The 12,752-nt window shown below is 43.9% G+C and overlaps 1 protein-coding gene across 1 annotated transcript in view; it reads left to right on the top strand.

Annotated features, from left to right (window-relative positions):
• The window catches only part of ITGB5 (integrin subunit beta 5), a 116,120-nt gene that overhangs the window by 24,493 nt on the left and 78,875 nt on the right, over positions 1 to 12,752 (top strand). The window contains exon 4 of the mRNA XM_073305158.2: positions 8,867 to 9,116. Coding sequence (XP_073161259.1) covers positions 8,867 to 9,116 — 250 coding nt within the window. The remainder of the gene's footprint in view (positions 1 to 8,866; positions 9,117 to 12,752) is intronic.

Raw genomic sequence — 12,752 nt, 5'->3', positions numbered from 1 at the left:
TTGCTTCGTCAAAGGAAAGTGGGAGTGAATCTGAGACCTGTCTTTTTGCTCTAGCTTTTTCAAGCATAGAGGTAAAGAGGAAGTATGTCGTTTTCTCCCATGAAGAGGGGGAAGATTGAGCTGGTGGCTTCTAGCGCCAGTGCGGCTCTAGGGCGTCCGTCGGTTTCTGCACGATGCAAGCTGTAACGTTACAAATATTCTAGCCCTTAAGGGTCTGAATAAACTCTTCCCACTGTGAATCAATGCAGTGCTCTCTTAGGGCTACTGACGTTGGAAAGTACCTTATTCTGCAAAGCAGCAGGCCCTAGTGTCTCAAGGCCAATACTGTTTTAAATTGGGCACCCAGTATTAGTGGATGCTTCTGAAAAGGAGCTCTTCCATCCCAGGACAGAGCCTCTCCAATCACTCTTTTGGCTGCGGTGATAAAGACTAAGCAGCCCAGGAGTAGGGAGGGAAGCATGGGCTTTGTCTACACTACATAGCTTTTAGCGACAAGATACGTTTGCCGACAAAATACTTCCACCCTCTACGAGCAGGTTTCGCGTTGTTGGCAGGAGAGCGCTCCTGCCAACAACGAACCGCTTACACTGCCACTCGCCATGGCAAAGCTTTTGTCTTTTGGGGAGAGTGGGGGGGCTCTTTTAAGCACCTGTCGTTCGCTTGGCAGTGTAGACAAAGCCATGGTCTGCTCTTGAGAGAGTGAGCGAATGCTGCTACTATAGTAGACAAATCACAGGCATGCATGGAATTGCTGCTGGCCATGCAGATGGTTTCTGGGACTTAGTGTTGTATACCAAATAAGTTTACTGTCGCAGAAGACCAGCTCTAATTCTTTTATGCTAAAGAGTTTCCTGAAGCAATTGCTGGCAGAAAACACTGTATCAGCAGAGCATTGCTTTCAAACCCTGACTCCCCAAAACCCTCCCTACCATGAAACTTCTTGTAACCAGCAAATTCCAGAGCTTCCCAGGACAGTTCTGCACAGTTTGCAACATTTAAATTGACCTTTTTATACTGTAGCTAGAGAGAAGGTGGTGGAACTCCCCCAGGCTGGCCTTTTAGCTACTGGCCAGTAGCCTTCAGAAATAAGAGCAGTTCTCCTGTTTGATAGGTACTCTGGTGGTAGAGTTTTGTGCAGAATGGGGGCAGGCTTCAGTTCTGACTAGATGTGCAATGCACACTGGCCTTTTTAGGATCACAATGTAAGATCTCATGCCTAGATAAGGCCTTCTTTATTGGAGAGAGGAGAAGAGGGAGGTTTGCAAGGGAGAGAGATGGTGGGAATGTTGCCATTTGGAATCCACTTGGCGCTGTCTTTACTTGTACAACTCGTAGGCGAAGGGTGCTTTAGAAACACCTGTGCTAGATATAACGTGTCTTTGGGGTTGCTGTGAACTGGTCTCTGTTTGTTTGCATGGCAGATCAATAGAAAGGAGCATTCCAAAATAGAGATTTAGGGTAGTGTGCGCCCTGCATCTCTAGGAGGCACAGCCCACAGCACAGTGGGAGGCAAAAATGATTTTAGTCCATCTTTGTGCTCTCTCTGTTCCGGGCTGGCTGGAGGCCAGTGCAGCCCCTGATGTAAACTAGCTACCCCAGGGGTTGCTCTAAGTTAAACCTGCTCTGTCTGGGCTGCTAGTGGGCATCTGTGTTACCTGAACTGTCCAGAATGCACATAGTTTTCCGTGCTATAGGGACTTATCTTTGCCTTTGGTGCACCCACTACTCCAGGGGGATTGTGTAGTGGTGCCTACCCAGTGTCTGAGCGGAGGAAATTCTTCCCCAGCCAGCTACAGGGCTTTCCCATCACCTGTATGCTGGCACAGCAGGGTATAGGGACCATTGCAGGGAGGAATAATTCTGGATGTTTGTAATGGAATCTCCCACTTTCATTCTTTTCCATTAACGTTGAGCAGGATCCCATCTCATTTAGGACAAATGATTTCCTAATCCTGTAGGTTAGCATCTCCTGTGGAAATTACATATTAATCCTTATGTAAGAATTTGAGTTCTGATGGTTTCACTTAATGGCAGGACAATAAATATGAAACAGAAAGGAAACAGCATTGTCTGGACTTTGCATGTGCTTCCAATTTTGTGTTACATCAGGAAACTTTGCATAAGTGTCTTAATACTTTGAAGATGAATCAACGTGTCTGTATCTTTGACTAGTAACTAGAAGCAGAACAGAGTAGATAGTTGGGAGGTATCAATCTCCAATCTGATCTATCCTTCTGACTCTCTCAAGGTATTTCTAATGTCCTAATACCAAATTTTCAAATCTCAGTGTGTAAAGTTAGATCCTAAATCTTGAGGCAGGCTCCTAGTTCAAAGTGGGATAACTCCACTGACTTTATGGGAGTCACTCCAGATTTACAGACATAGAAGGGGCATCAAAGTCAGGTGTGCAGTTTTTAACACCATGGTTTAAAGCTTGTCTCTAGCATTAATGCACCGTGCCCTGGTTGGCTATCAGAAATGTGAATGGTGGGAACATAGAGATGGAATTAAAAATATAAAATAGAATGCATGTTTTATTGGCCATTTAGCCCTAAGCATTACGAAATAGGACTAAGAGCGCTTTTGGGAGAACAGTTGCATTTCAGGGTACCTAGAAAGATTGTCACGTGCTAAATAAACAAGACAGATGCTTTCTCCACATTAAAGCCCAATGCATATAAATCTTCCTCTGCTCATTTTTACAGCAGTGAGGAGAAAAATTGCTGAGGTTTCATTCTTAAGTCAGGTAAAAGCAGTCTTTCTAGTTCTCAAATGAACTGTTTGAGACAATGTATCAGCAGTGTTCCTTAATTCAGGTTTAGGGAAAGTTTAAAATCAAAGCTCTGGGGGTTGTGGATTATTCCTGGGGGTGAAACTGTCTAGGAGTAATGGAGTGGAAAAGATGGACCAGTGTGCATCAGCGGTAACTCCATTGAAATCGATGGATTTATTAGAGTGAGAGGAGATTTGGACCCAGTATCTCACTCCTTCTCAGTGCAAGTCTTTCATAGATTAATTGATTCCTATATTTTAAGGCCAAAAGTGACCACTAAATCATCTAGTCTGACCTCCAGCATAACCCAGGCCATAGAATTTCATCCAATTACTGCTGTATTGACCCTCTTCTTGAGAGGAAGTGTGGTTTGCAAACTGAGATCAAAAAGGTAATTGCATCTCCATGTTCAAAGGTGTAGGTTGCAAGGGTCAAGAAGAAGTGTTGTTCCTTCATGTACAGACAGCATTGTTCAAGTGGCTAGGTATATTTAAAGGGGTTTTCTCCTTTCTCAGTGACTACTGCAGGGGTAAGGACACTTGATATAACAGACTAATCATCTGATCCTATACTGCAACTTCTGTGTTCCTCCATTTTTGAGGGATTTGAATAAGTTCTTTAAAACATAAGTGTGGCAATATGATCTAATAGAAAGAGCTGGTGACTGGGAGTCAAAACTTAAAAGGGCTTATACTTAAAGGTGCTTTCCCTGACTTGCTGTGGATTGTTGAACTTGTCACTTAAAATCTGTTTCCCTGTGCCAGATTCTTCCCTCTTATTTGGATGCATTTCAGAACCTGGGCCCCTAGCGTCACCTTACCATAGTGTTTCTATGAGCTTTAAGTAGAGTTTGTAAAGGGTTTTGAGGTCTTACGATGAAAGGGATCATTTTAGTGCAAGACGTTGTTAGTGGTGGGGTGACACTGGGTGGGGAGTGGAAGCAACCAGCGCTATGTTAGTCCCAGCTGAATGGATGAAAGCAATTCCATGTGCAGGTTGTTATTAAAATACTTTCACAGATTGTCGCTATATGCGTGGTGCTTTAGAAATGCAGCCCCTGATCTTGCAAACAATGACATGCTTAGTTTGCAGACTTCAATGGGACTGCTTGCACAGTGTAAAGTTTAAGCACATGGGTAAATGTTAGTAGGATTGTAGCCATAGAGAAGACTTGTTCCCTGCCTTGAGATCTACAGTTGTGGACTTATTCTTCAGTTATTTGGGTTATAAACACCCTGGGTGAAATCTTGGCCCCATGGAAGTCAATCCCAAAGCTCCCACTGATTTCAACTGAGACAGAATTTCACCCTATGACTGTAAAGTCCATATGCGTCTCTAGACGAGAGAAGAATACCATGCGAAAACTGCTCTTCATGCACAAAGGAAAATCCTTTTACCAATTGGAAAGAAAAAACCTGCTTGTTAACAGTTTTAGGGAGGAGTGGGGAAAAGGCTATTCTTTAGCTAAGCCTCCTGTCACATCAATCACTTCCACTGAATGCATATTTAGTGCTGCAGGTGAAATTGTTACTTAGAAGAATCTCGCTCAGTGCAGGGAATAAGGAAAGGATTGTAGCTTTAAATAAATGTTAATGATTAAAACATCTCTTGCTCTCTAGGGAAGAGACGGAAGCCATTAATGTGTCTGAAGATTAAACAGACTTGGACTGAGTTGTACTGTGTGTTTAATGTACAGTAGTTGTGACAGATCTTAAATTTATCATAGGTGATGATGTGAAATTAAATACATATAATTAAAGTGCCTTCAGTTTGTGTGCATCTCTTCAACAAGAGAGTTGAGAACCCCAGGATCAACTGGTCAAATGCCACCTCACGGATTGTGCAGTATTCCCCTTCCCTGCGATGTACAGAACCGCTTCTTCCTGCAGCAGTTGAACATGTTAGAACGGTGGGATAATTTTTGTGGCTGAGTTTAAAAGGTTTCATTCAAATTGGTTAGGTCCAAAACTTTATTTCTGAAAAGGCTGAACGTTTCAGCAGGAAATTCGTTCTGATTCTCACTTACATGTTCCTGTTTTTTCCTATTTAAAACTGATCCTTACAGCACTAAATTCAAACAGCCACGTCTGCAATTGGGGGCATCTGTTCTCCCACCCACCCCTTCAGTGTTGATAGGTATTGCACACATATCATTTTCCCTTTACCACCTCTCCCCACCAATATATATTTTTGGTAGCATGTTACATTTAGCTGATCAAACATAGCCCTCCTGAGAACTTTGTTTACTTGTAGGCCCTATGCAAATTCATGCCCTGTGGTGTAATGGCTTTCCAGTGCTACAGAAAGAAAATGGTATTTAAACAGAAACTTGGATTGGATGGGGGGAGTAGTTACTAGTATAGCATGCAGCCTCTTTGATACTCTTTGGTTTTGGCTTTTATGAGGCTTTTAGTGACACAGAAGTGTAGCTGATGTTTGTCTGTTTGCCATCAGGAGAGAGTTCTCCCACCAACAAAAAACTTTCATCCCCAACGAGCGCAACGGCTTTGTCCACAGGAGAACGCTCTTGCTGACAAAGCGCTGTTCACACCGGTGCTGCTTTTTGTCAGTAAAAATTTTGTCATTCAGGGTGTGGGGTTTTTTTTAACGCTCCCTGAATGACAAAACTTTTGCAGAGGAAGTGCCAGTGTAGACACATCATTTGTTTTAGAAGCTGTTATCTAGTAGCTACAACCTATAGTGCAATTGTTAATATAGAAACTGCCCTTCTTTAATAGCTATGCCTTTATCAGGAACTCTTCCTATGCAAGCCCCAGGGCAAAGCAGTTACATGTAATAAAAGGGCCCTGCTTTGGAAGTATCTCTTGAACTAGAGCTGTAGGGAAATAATTTAAATAGCTGTGGCTCCTAAACCAAGCTGCAAAATCTGAGTCTCCTCCTGGTTTTACCCATTGAATTCAATGGAGTTAGTCCAGTGGAAGAGAGGAGAATCTAGGATCTACACTGCTTGACAGTGATGCTTCATAACAAGCATAGGTACCAGGTTTTGCGCAGCTCCACGCGTGTTTGCCCATCAGTGATAAGACACTAAGGGCATGTCTACACAGCCCGTAGCAGGTTGGCAGACTTGGGCTTGCACTACCGCACTAAAAATACAAATGTTGACCTGGGCCGGGAAGCTCGCTGTCATGGGCTGCATAGAATACTTGCAAACCTAGACCAGCATCTCGACAGTTTTATCATCGGCGATTTGTTAGTCTCTAAGGTGCCACAAGTACTCCTTTTCTTTTTGCGAATACAGACTAACACGGCTGCTACTCTGAAACCTGATCTTATGACTGTCCTCGAAAGAGACAAAGTGTATAGTATCTTCGCTCAATGAATGGTAGAAACCCAACTGGGATCTATTTTCCTCCCAAACAAACAAGAAATGCAACATACATTTTTCCAGAAGATCTCTAGGCTACACTCCCAAGATGATGCTTTCCTTCTCTCTCAGTCCGACCATCTGAGCTTTGCCTTTCTTCTTTTATCACTCCTTCAGGTCATAGGGAAAATTCATCAGGATAGGGCACAAGTCATTTTCATCACCCCTATTTGGCCCAGATAATTTTGATTCCCGAATCTCCTTCTAATCAGCATCGAGTACTTTCCTAATCTCTTGACCCACAAGAAGAGCAGGATCAACCATTCCAACCCTAAAGTGCTTCATCTCCTGGCTTGGTTTTTGAACGGGCATTGACACCAGAACATTCTTGCTCTGAAGCTGTACCAAACCATCCTTAAGAATAGCAGAAAAGGTTCTACTAGGAAATAGAAGTGTTTGTCCATCTGGACACAGCAGAAATACTTATCTCCTGAGTCAGCAGATATTCCCCTTATTTTGGACTATCATCTTTCTCTCAAAATGGCTGGGCTTTCCCTCAGTTCTGTTCGAGTCCACTGGGCAGTAATGAGTGTGTTCTATCCACCATCAGATGATAATTTAATTTTCACTCGGCTGTTAATTAACAGATTCTTGAAGGGTCTAATCAGAAGCTTCTTGCCAGTAAGGAAACGTACTCCTCAGTGGGATCTAAACCTTTTATTTTCAGCACTCACTCAGCCTCACTTTGAACCATTAGCTATATGTTCTATGTCTCAATTGTCAATGAAAGTTGCATTCCTTATGGCTATTACTTCAGCCAGGAGGGTAGGTGAGCTGGTAGCCCTCATGGCAGATCCTCCATACACTTGAATTCCATAAGGACAAAGTCTCTTTACAACTACATCCAAAATTGACCCTCAGAGTAGTTTTGGAGTTTCACATAAACCAGCCAATCCACTTACCTGTGTTTTGGTTTTTTTCCCCAAAACCACATTCATCTGAGCAGGAGAGGAGACTTCATTCCCTCAGTGTACGTTGTGCTGTTGCCTGCAAAGGACAAAAGCAATCAAAAAATCACCTAGATTGTATTTCACTATAGCAGAATGAGTCAGAGGTCAAGCTGTAGTCTCCCAGAGGATCTCTAAATGGATCTTGGGCTGTATCCTGCTCTGTTACCCAATTGTTGCATCTTCCTCCCCCTCATGGATTGAGGGCTTATTCTACAAGAACTCAAGCAACTTCAGTGGCATCGCTTTAGGAAGTACCTTTACTTGACATTTGCAGGGCAGCCAAGTGGAGTTCCATCCACACGTTTGCGAGACGTTCTGCACTAGAGCCTAACTCCTCCACTGATGCATCCTTTGGGACAGAGGTCTCCAAATGACTCTGCTGTCTGCATCCTCACATCCTCCTCCAACTTGAGTACTGCCTGTCAGTCACCCACAGTGGAATACACATTGGAACAAGCACTCAAAGAAGAAGAGGAAGTTATTTACCTTGTGGCAACTGGAGGTTCTTTGAGATGTGTGGTTCCTGCCTGTATTCTACTTTCCGCCCTCCTTTCCTTCTACTTCGGGTCTTTATTGGATTTAATTGGGGAGGTGGTCAGTATGCTCTGCCCTTTATGCACTCAACATTGAGGAGGCCAAAAGCTCATGCGCGATCCAATGAACACTGCTTGCAAGAATTCTACAACTTGCGGTGCATGGAGTGCGTGCGCACACCCACAGTGGAATACAGATCGAGGCCACATATCTCAAAGAACTTCCAGTTACCACAGGTAAATACATTGCTCTTATAACTACAGCAGTCTTCTCTCTAATTCATCTTTCCTCCACTCCCAGTCTATCCAAAATGCCGCTGACATGATCCCTTCTCATGATCAGAGAGACTGACCAGGTCTCCTCCTTTCTTTAATCTCTTTATTGACTTGTCTTCTGCATAAAGTCCAGACTTCTTGTTTTCTCCTCCTTGTCTACATCTCTTGCCCTCCTTTCCTCCCACACTCTTCTCACTCCTTCTATTCCACTGAAGATTCTTTCTGGACCATTCCGTTTGTCTCTTTTGCCCATACCCACCTTGTTCCTTCATTGACTATGCCCATTCTATTTTGAACAGACCGCCAAATAAGGTTTGCCAAGGTCCCTATTTCGATAGCCTTCTAAAAATCTGCTCTATTCAATGAAGCATCTCAGCTGTGATCCATGCTGCTTCCTTTTCTTTCTGTATTGTTTTGGACCCAAGTGTGTATCTAGATTATAAGCATTTTGTTGTTTGTTTGACACAATATATACAGTGCTGCATATACTTAGGTGCTACCTAAACTAAAAATGAGGGACTCCTCACCTCCCCCACCAAAACTATATGTAGATACAGACTAGAGTAACATTTCTCAGTTCATATACATGGGAATGGATTTACAAAAAGCATGTTTAGCCTCCTTTCCCTCTCCCCTTTCTTGCTTATCTCCAGCTATTTCTGTGGTCAGTTTAGGGAAGGAATGGTATACATGTTGGAATGGGCTACAGCAAGAAAAGTGTGCTATCTGGATTTTGCATATATCAGTTTCACTTTGCAACAGGAAACTTAGCAGAACAGCTCCTATTTTCAACATGAATCCTTATGTCTATTGCTGTTGATGGTTACACTGATCTAGTAGAAGCAGAATAAATATGGACCCAGATTCAAAAGAGTGTGTGTTGTGGTAGGGGACTCTTTCTACAATGCAGTTCTTCTCAGTGCCTCCTACTGTTCTATTCCTGCAGGTGACAAGACCTCCTTCCGAGTGCAGGTTCGTCAGGTAGAAGACTATCCTGTGGATTTGTATTACTTGATGGATCTCTCGCTATCCATGAAGGATGATCTGGATAACATTCGGAATCTGGGAACCAAGCTGGCTGAGGAGATGAGAAAGCTCACCAGCAATTTCCGGCTGGGGTTTGGGTCGTTTGTGGACAAAAATATTTCTCCTTTCTCCTACACAGCTCCGCGATATCAAAACAATCCCTGCATTGGGTAAGTGTTCTCTGGAGCCCCACTGACCAGTTGTGATGCAGGCTTCAGTTGGGGGTGGGTGGGGATGCAGGCTGAGAGAGGTAGTGTTTCCTAGTGGATAGAGCACTGGATTTCATCTTGGGAGACCCGGATCTATTCCTGGCTCTGCTACTGGCCTGCTGGGTGCCTAGGGCAAGTCACTTCCCCGCTGTGTGACTTCCCTGCTCAGTTTCCCCATCTGTAAAACAGGGGTAGTAATACATACCTTAGTTTGAGCTCTACTGATGAAAAGTGCTATATAAGAGCTAGGTGGTATTATTATTTATTATTATTAGGCTGGCATATGTCCTGTAGAGTAGAGATGCCAGGCAGTTTTCTTTGTTTTATGGTGACTTGCATGATCTTTCACATTTGCAAGATTGATAACACCCTGCCACAGCTCTCTGACTAGCTGCAGGCACTATGTTAGTGAACCTGCTGGATGAAATGACGTGTCTACTTCGGGTGATTATGGGACTACTGCAGGCAACTGCTCAATCAGCATGCATCAGTTGCAAGCTGCGTCTTCTTGCTGACTTTTCTTTGACAATGGTTCCATAAGATCCTTTCTTTCCATTTGGGTTACAATACTGAGCATTGTTTAGGAACTGAGCAAGCAAATACAGCTCACTGTTTTTCTTTACAGCGCATTTACATTCAGGGATAGCACTCGGTCCAATCAGCAAAATTCCAATATGGATTTTAACTCGCCCTTCTTCCTCTCCAACTTCATGATGGTTAAGCTCTGTCGTTCTTTCAGGCACATCTCCTCCAGTTATGGAAAAATACAATATAAGGAGTCTTTCCACTGGCTTTGATGAGCATTTTTGTCTCAGGCCCTATGTAATTCCACCAAAAAATACTCTGTCCGTTGCCCACCTACGTAATTCTCATTGCAGGTTCAGTGGTGTTCTCCTGGGCCATTATTGAAAGATTTGATTTGTTGTTGCTGTTTTAGAGTCAGCTGGATTACACACATTTATGTCCAGATTTTCAGAGGGGCTGAGCACCCACAGCCACACTGTTGTAATGCTCTAGTGCTATACAAAGAAGGACAGCTTTTTACAGCTCAGGAGCAGCAGAACATCAAGATGTGCAAAACCCCCACTTTATAACAGACTCTTCAGTGCAGTTGAATGCTCAGATGAAGGAGTAGACATAGGTGTGGTTGGAGCAAAGGACCAGGAGGCAGGAACTTCTGAATTCTAATTCTGCCTTGACACTGACTCACTCTGTGGCCCTCAACAAATCACTTCAGCTTCTTTGCCTCCCCTTTCTTTTCTTTAAAATGGAGACCACATTAATACTTGCCTACCTTACAGGGGTATTGGGAGGACTGGTCTTAGGAGGACTAATGTATGCTTCTGAAGTATTTTGAAGATAATGAGCTAGAAACTGTTGCTATTTTTTTTTTTCATTCTTTAATGATGATGCTGGGTATGGAGCGGGTGGAGAGAGTATGGATGGAGTCCGGAAGCTATTGCTCATCCATACAGCTCAGTTGTTAGCTCTGCAGTCATTTCAGAGCCTTCCTTGCTCTGGTTTGCTCTGCCTAGAGACTCTGGGCCTGAAATCTTCCATCTACACCAGTGTAAAATAGAGTAAATTTGTAGAATTATACCAGAGGAAGACTGGTCTAAGTGAGAGAAGAATCAGGCCCTTAGAGTCTGGCTTGGCAGAAAAGGAGAGGAATGTTAGTGCATTTTCTGACAGGAATTTTGTTTATTTGCTGGACATGTGAACACCCTCTGGCCATCAAACCCCCTCCCGCATTTGTTTTGGGGGCACCAACTACATGTGGTGTTGTGCTATTGTGAAAAAGGCCAGATGCTCCTGCTTTAGACACGTGGGGTGAGATTTTTCAAAAGTGCTCAGCATTAAACTAACACTCTCCCATTAAAGTCAATGATAAAACTCCAATTTACTTCAGTGGGAGTAGTGTTAGATCAATTCAGAGCACTTCTGAAAATCCCACCCACAGCAACTCTTGACCCCTTGACCATGAAAATGCCAAGAACAGTTGTGTTCCTGGAGCCAGCAGTCTCTGGGAAAACTTTTGGTTGGTCAGTGCTTCACATTAGTAGACATGTTTTCATATGTGTAGCTTCCAAATTAATTGTGATGGTCTGAGGATGTGCTGTTCCCATCTGGATTATCTCACTCAGGGCCAGGAGTCAACTCAAAGTGGGTGAACTGTTCTTATGAGCTTCTGCTATCTTAGGCCAAAGACCATAAAAGAACAACATTTCTTGTGAGATTTTGGCACCATCCAACTCTTAACTGAAAAACATTTGCTGTCTATTTTGGGTTTGATTTGGAACCAAAATTACAGGTCTGGCTTCAGAACCATGGGTGCGAATGTGAACTGCAATCCTCAATTCAAAGATGACATGAGACGTTTTGGCTGGCCTCTAACAATGAAACTTTTGGGGGGAGGGCGGGGGGAGTAATGTCAGGTGGTCATTGAAGGCATGTTGAATGGCTTGTGTGAGTGGGTATGCTGAAGCAACAACTCCTCCCTTGGCCAGGTGGAGCACTGCACCAGAGTTCACTCAATCTGTTAGGACAGTCAGTCATCTCCTCTTGCCTGAATCTCTGTGGTAGTCCCAATCGGGCAATGAAGGGTGTTAGCCTCAGGCCTGCTGCGGTGTGTGGGTTTCCCCCTTATAATTGGCGAGGTCAATGGGTCCTTGTGCTTGGGGGGTCTGGAAACCCCTTCAGTTCTTATGTCTCCCAAGGATCCAGTAGGGGATGAGGCCTGCCAATTCCACTGGGTTCCAGCTCAGGGCCCTTAGGCAGGAAGAATCAGGCCTCAGCAACTCCTCGCACTGTGCCCTGAGCTCCTTCCTACCTCCCTTGGTTTCTGTAGGCTTCTCCAGCTCATAGATGTGATTGTCCCTTCTCTGGGCACCTTTTCAGTTGCTTGCTGGCTGGAATTTCCTTCTTTAGCCTGTTTGCTCCTCTGGCAGCCGCCCCACCTACGGTGACCAGATGAAATGGACAAAATATCGGGACACATGGGGGAAGCAAAATAGAAAAAAAGAAAGAAACGCTGGAGTGGCCAAAGCCGCAATATCAGCCGTGCATCAGTCGGGACGCAGGACAAAGAACTAAAAATCGGGACAGTCCCGATTTTATCGGGACGTCTGGTCACCCTAACCCCACCCCTCTGCTCTCCAGATCTTTTTTTTCTCCCAGCTGCTGTGGGGCTGCCAATCAGGGTTGACTGGCAGTTCCTGCATTAGCTCCTGGGTTGCCAGGCCAGAATAGGGTATATACACCCCAGGACAGGTTGGTTCTCATGCCCATTAAATGTTGGTGTAACTCCATTGACGTCAATATCCTTACACCAGATTTAAGATTTGACTGTAGGGATACACTTTGGAAAATTAATCCAAATTATCTAACAGTGTGAATTTAAAGTGGATTAGTTAAACCGCATTAAACCCTTGTGTGGAGGCACTTATTCAGAATTAAAGTGGCCTTCATTCAATTTAGCTTAAAGTAAAGTATCCTGTGTTGCCAACTTTGGGATGCTGATGCAGCGAAAACCACACTGGCTGAGGATGAACGCTTGGCTCTGGGGATGAATGTTTTCTTTCACTCTGAAGGCTGTCC

This window comes from Lepidochelys kempii, chromosome 11 (genome assembly GCF_965140285.1).
Source record: "Lepidochelys kempii isolate rLepKem1 chromosome 11, rLepKem1.hap1, whole genome shotgun sequence".
In the NCBI taxonomy this organism is placed as follows: domain Eukaryota; kingdom Metazoa; phylum Chordata; order Testudines; family Cheloniidae; genus Lepidochelys; species Lepidochelys kempii.
Note: the sequence above shows the minus strand (reverse complement) of the source record. Positions and strands in the feature narration are given on the sequence as shown.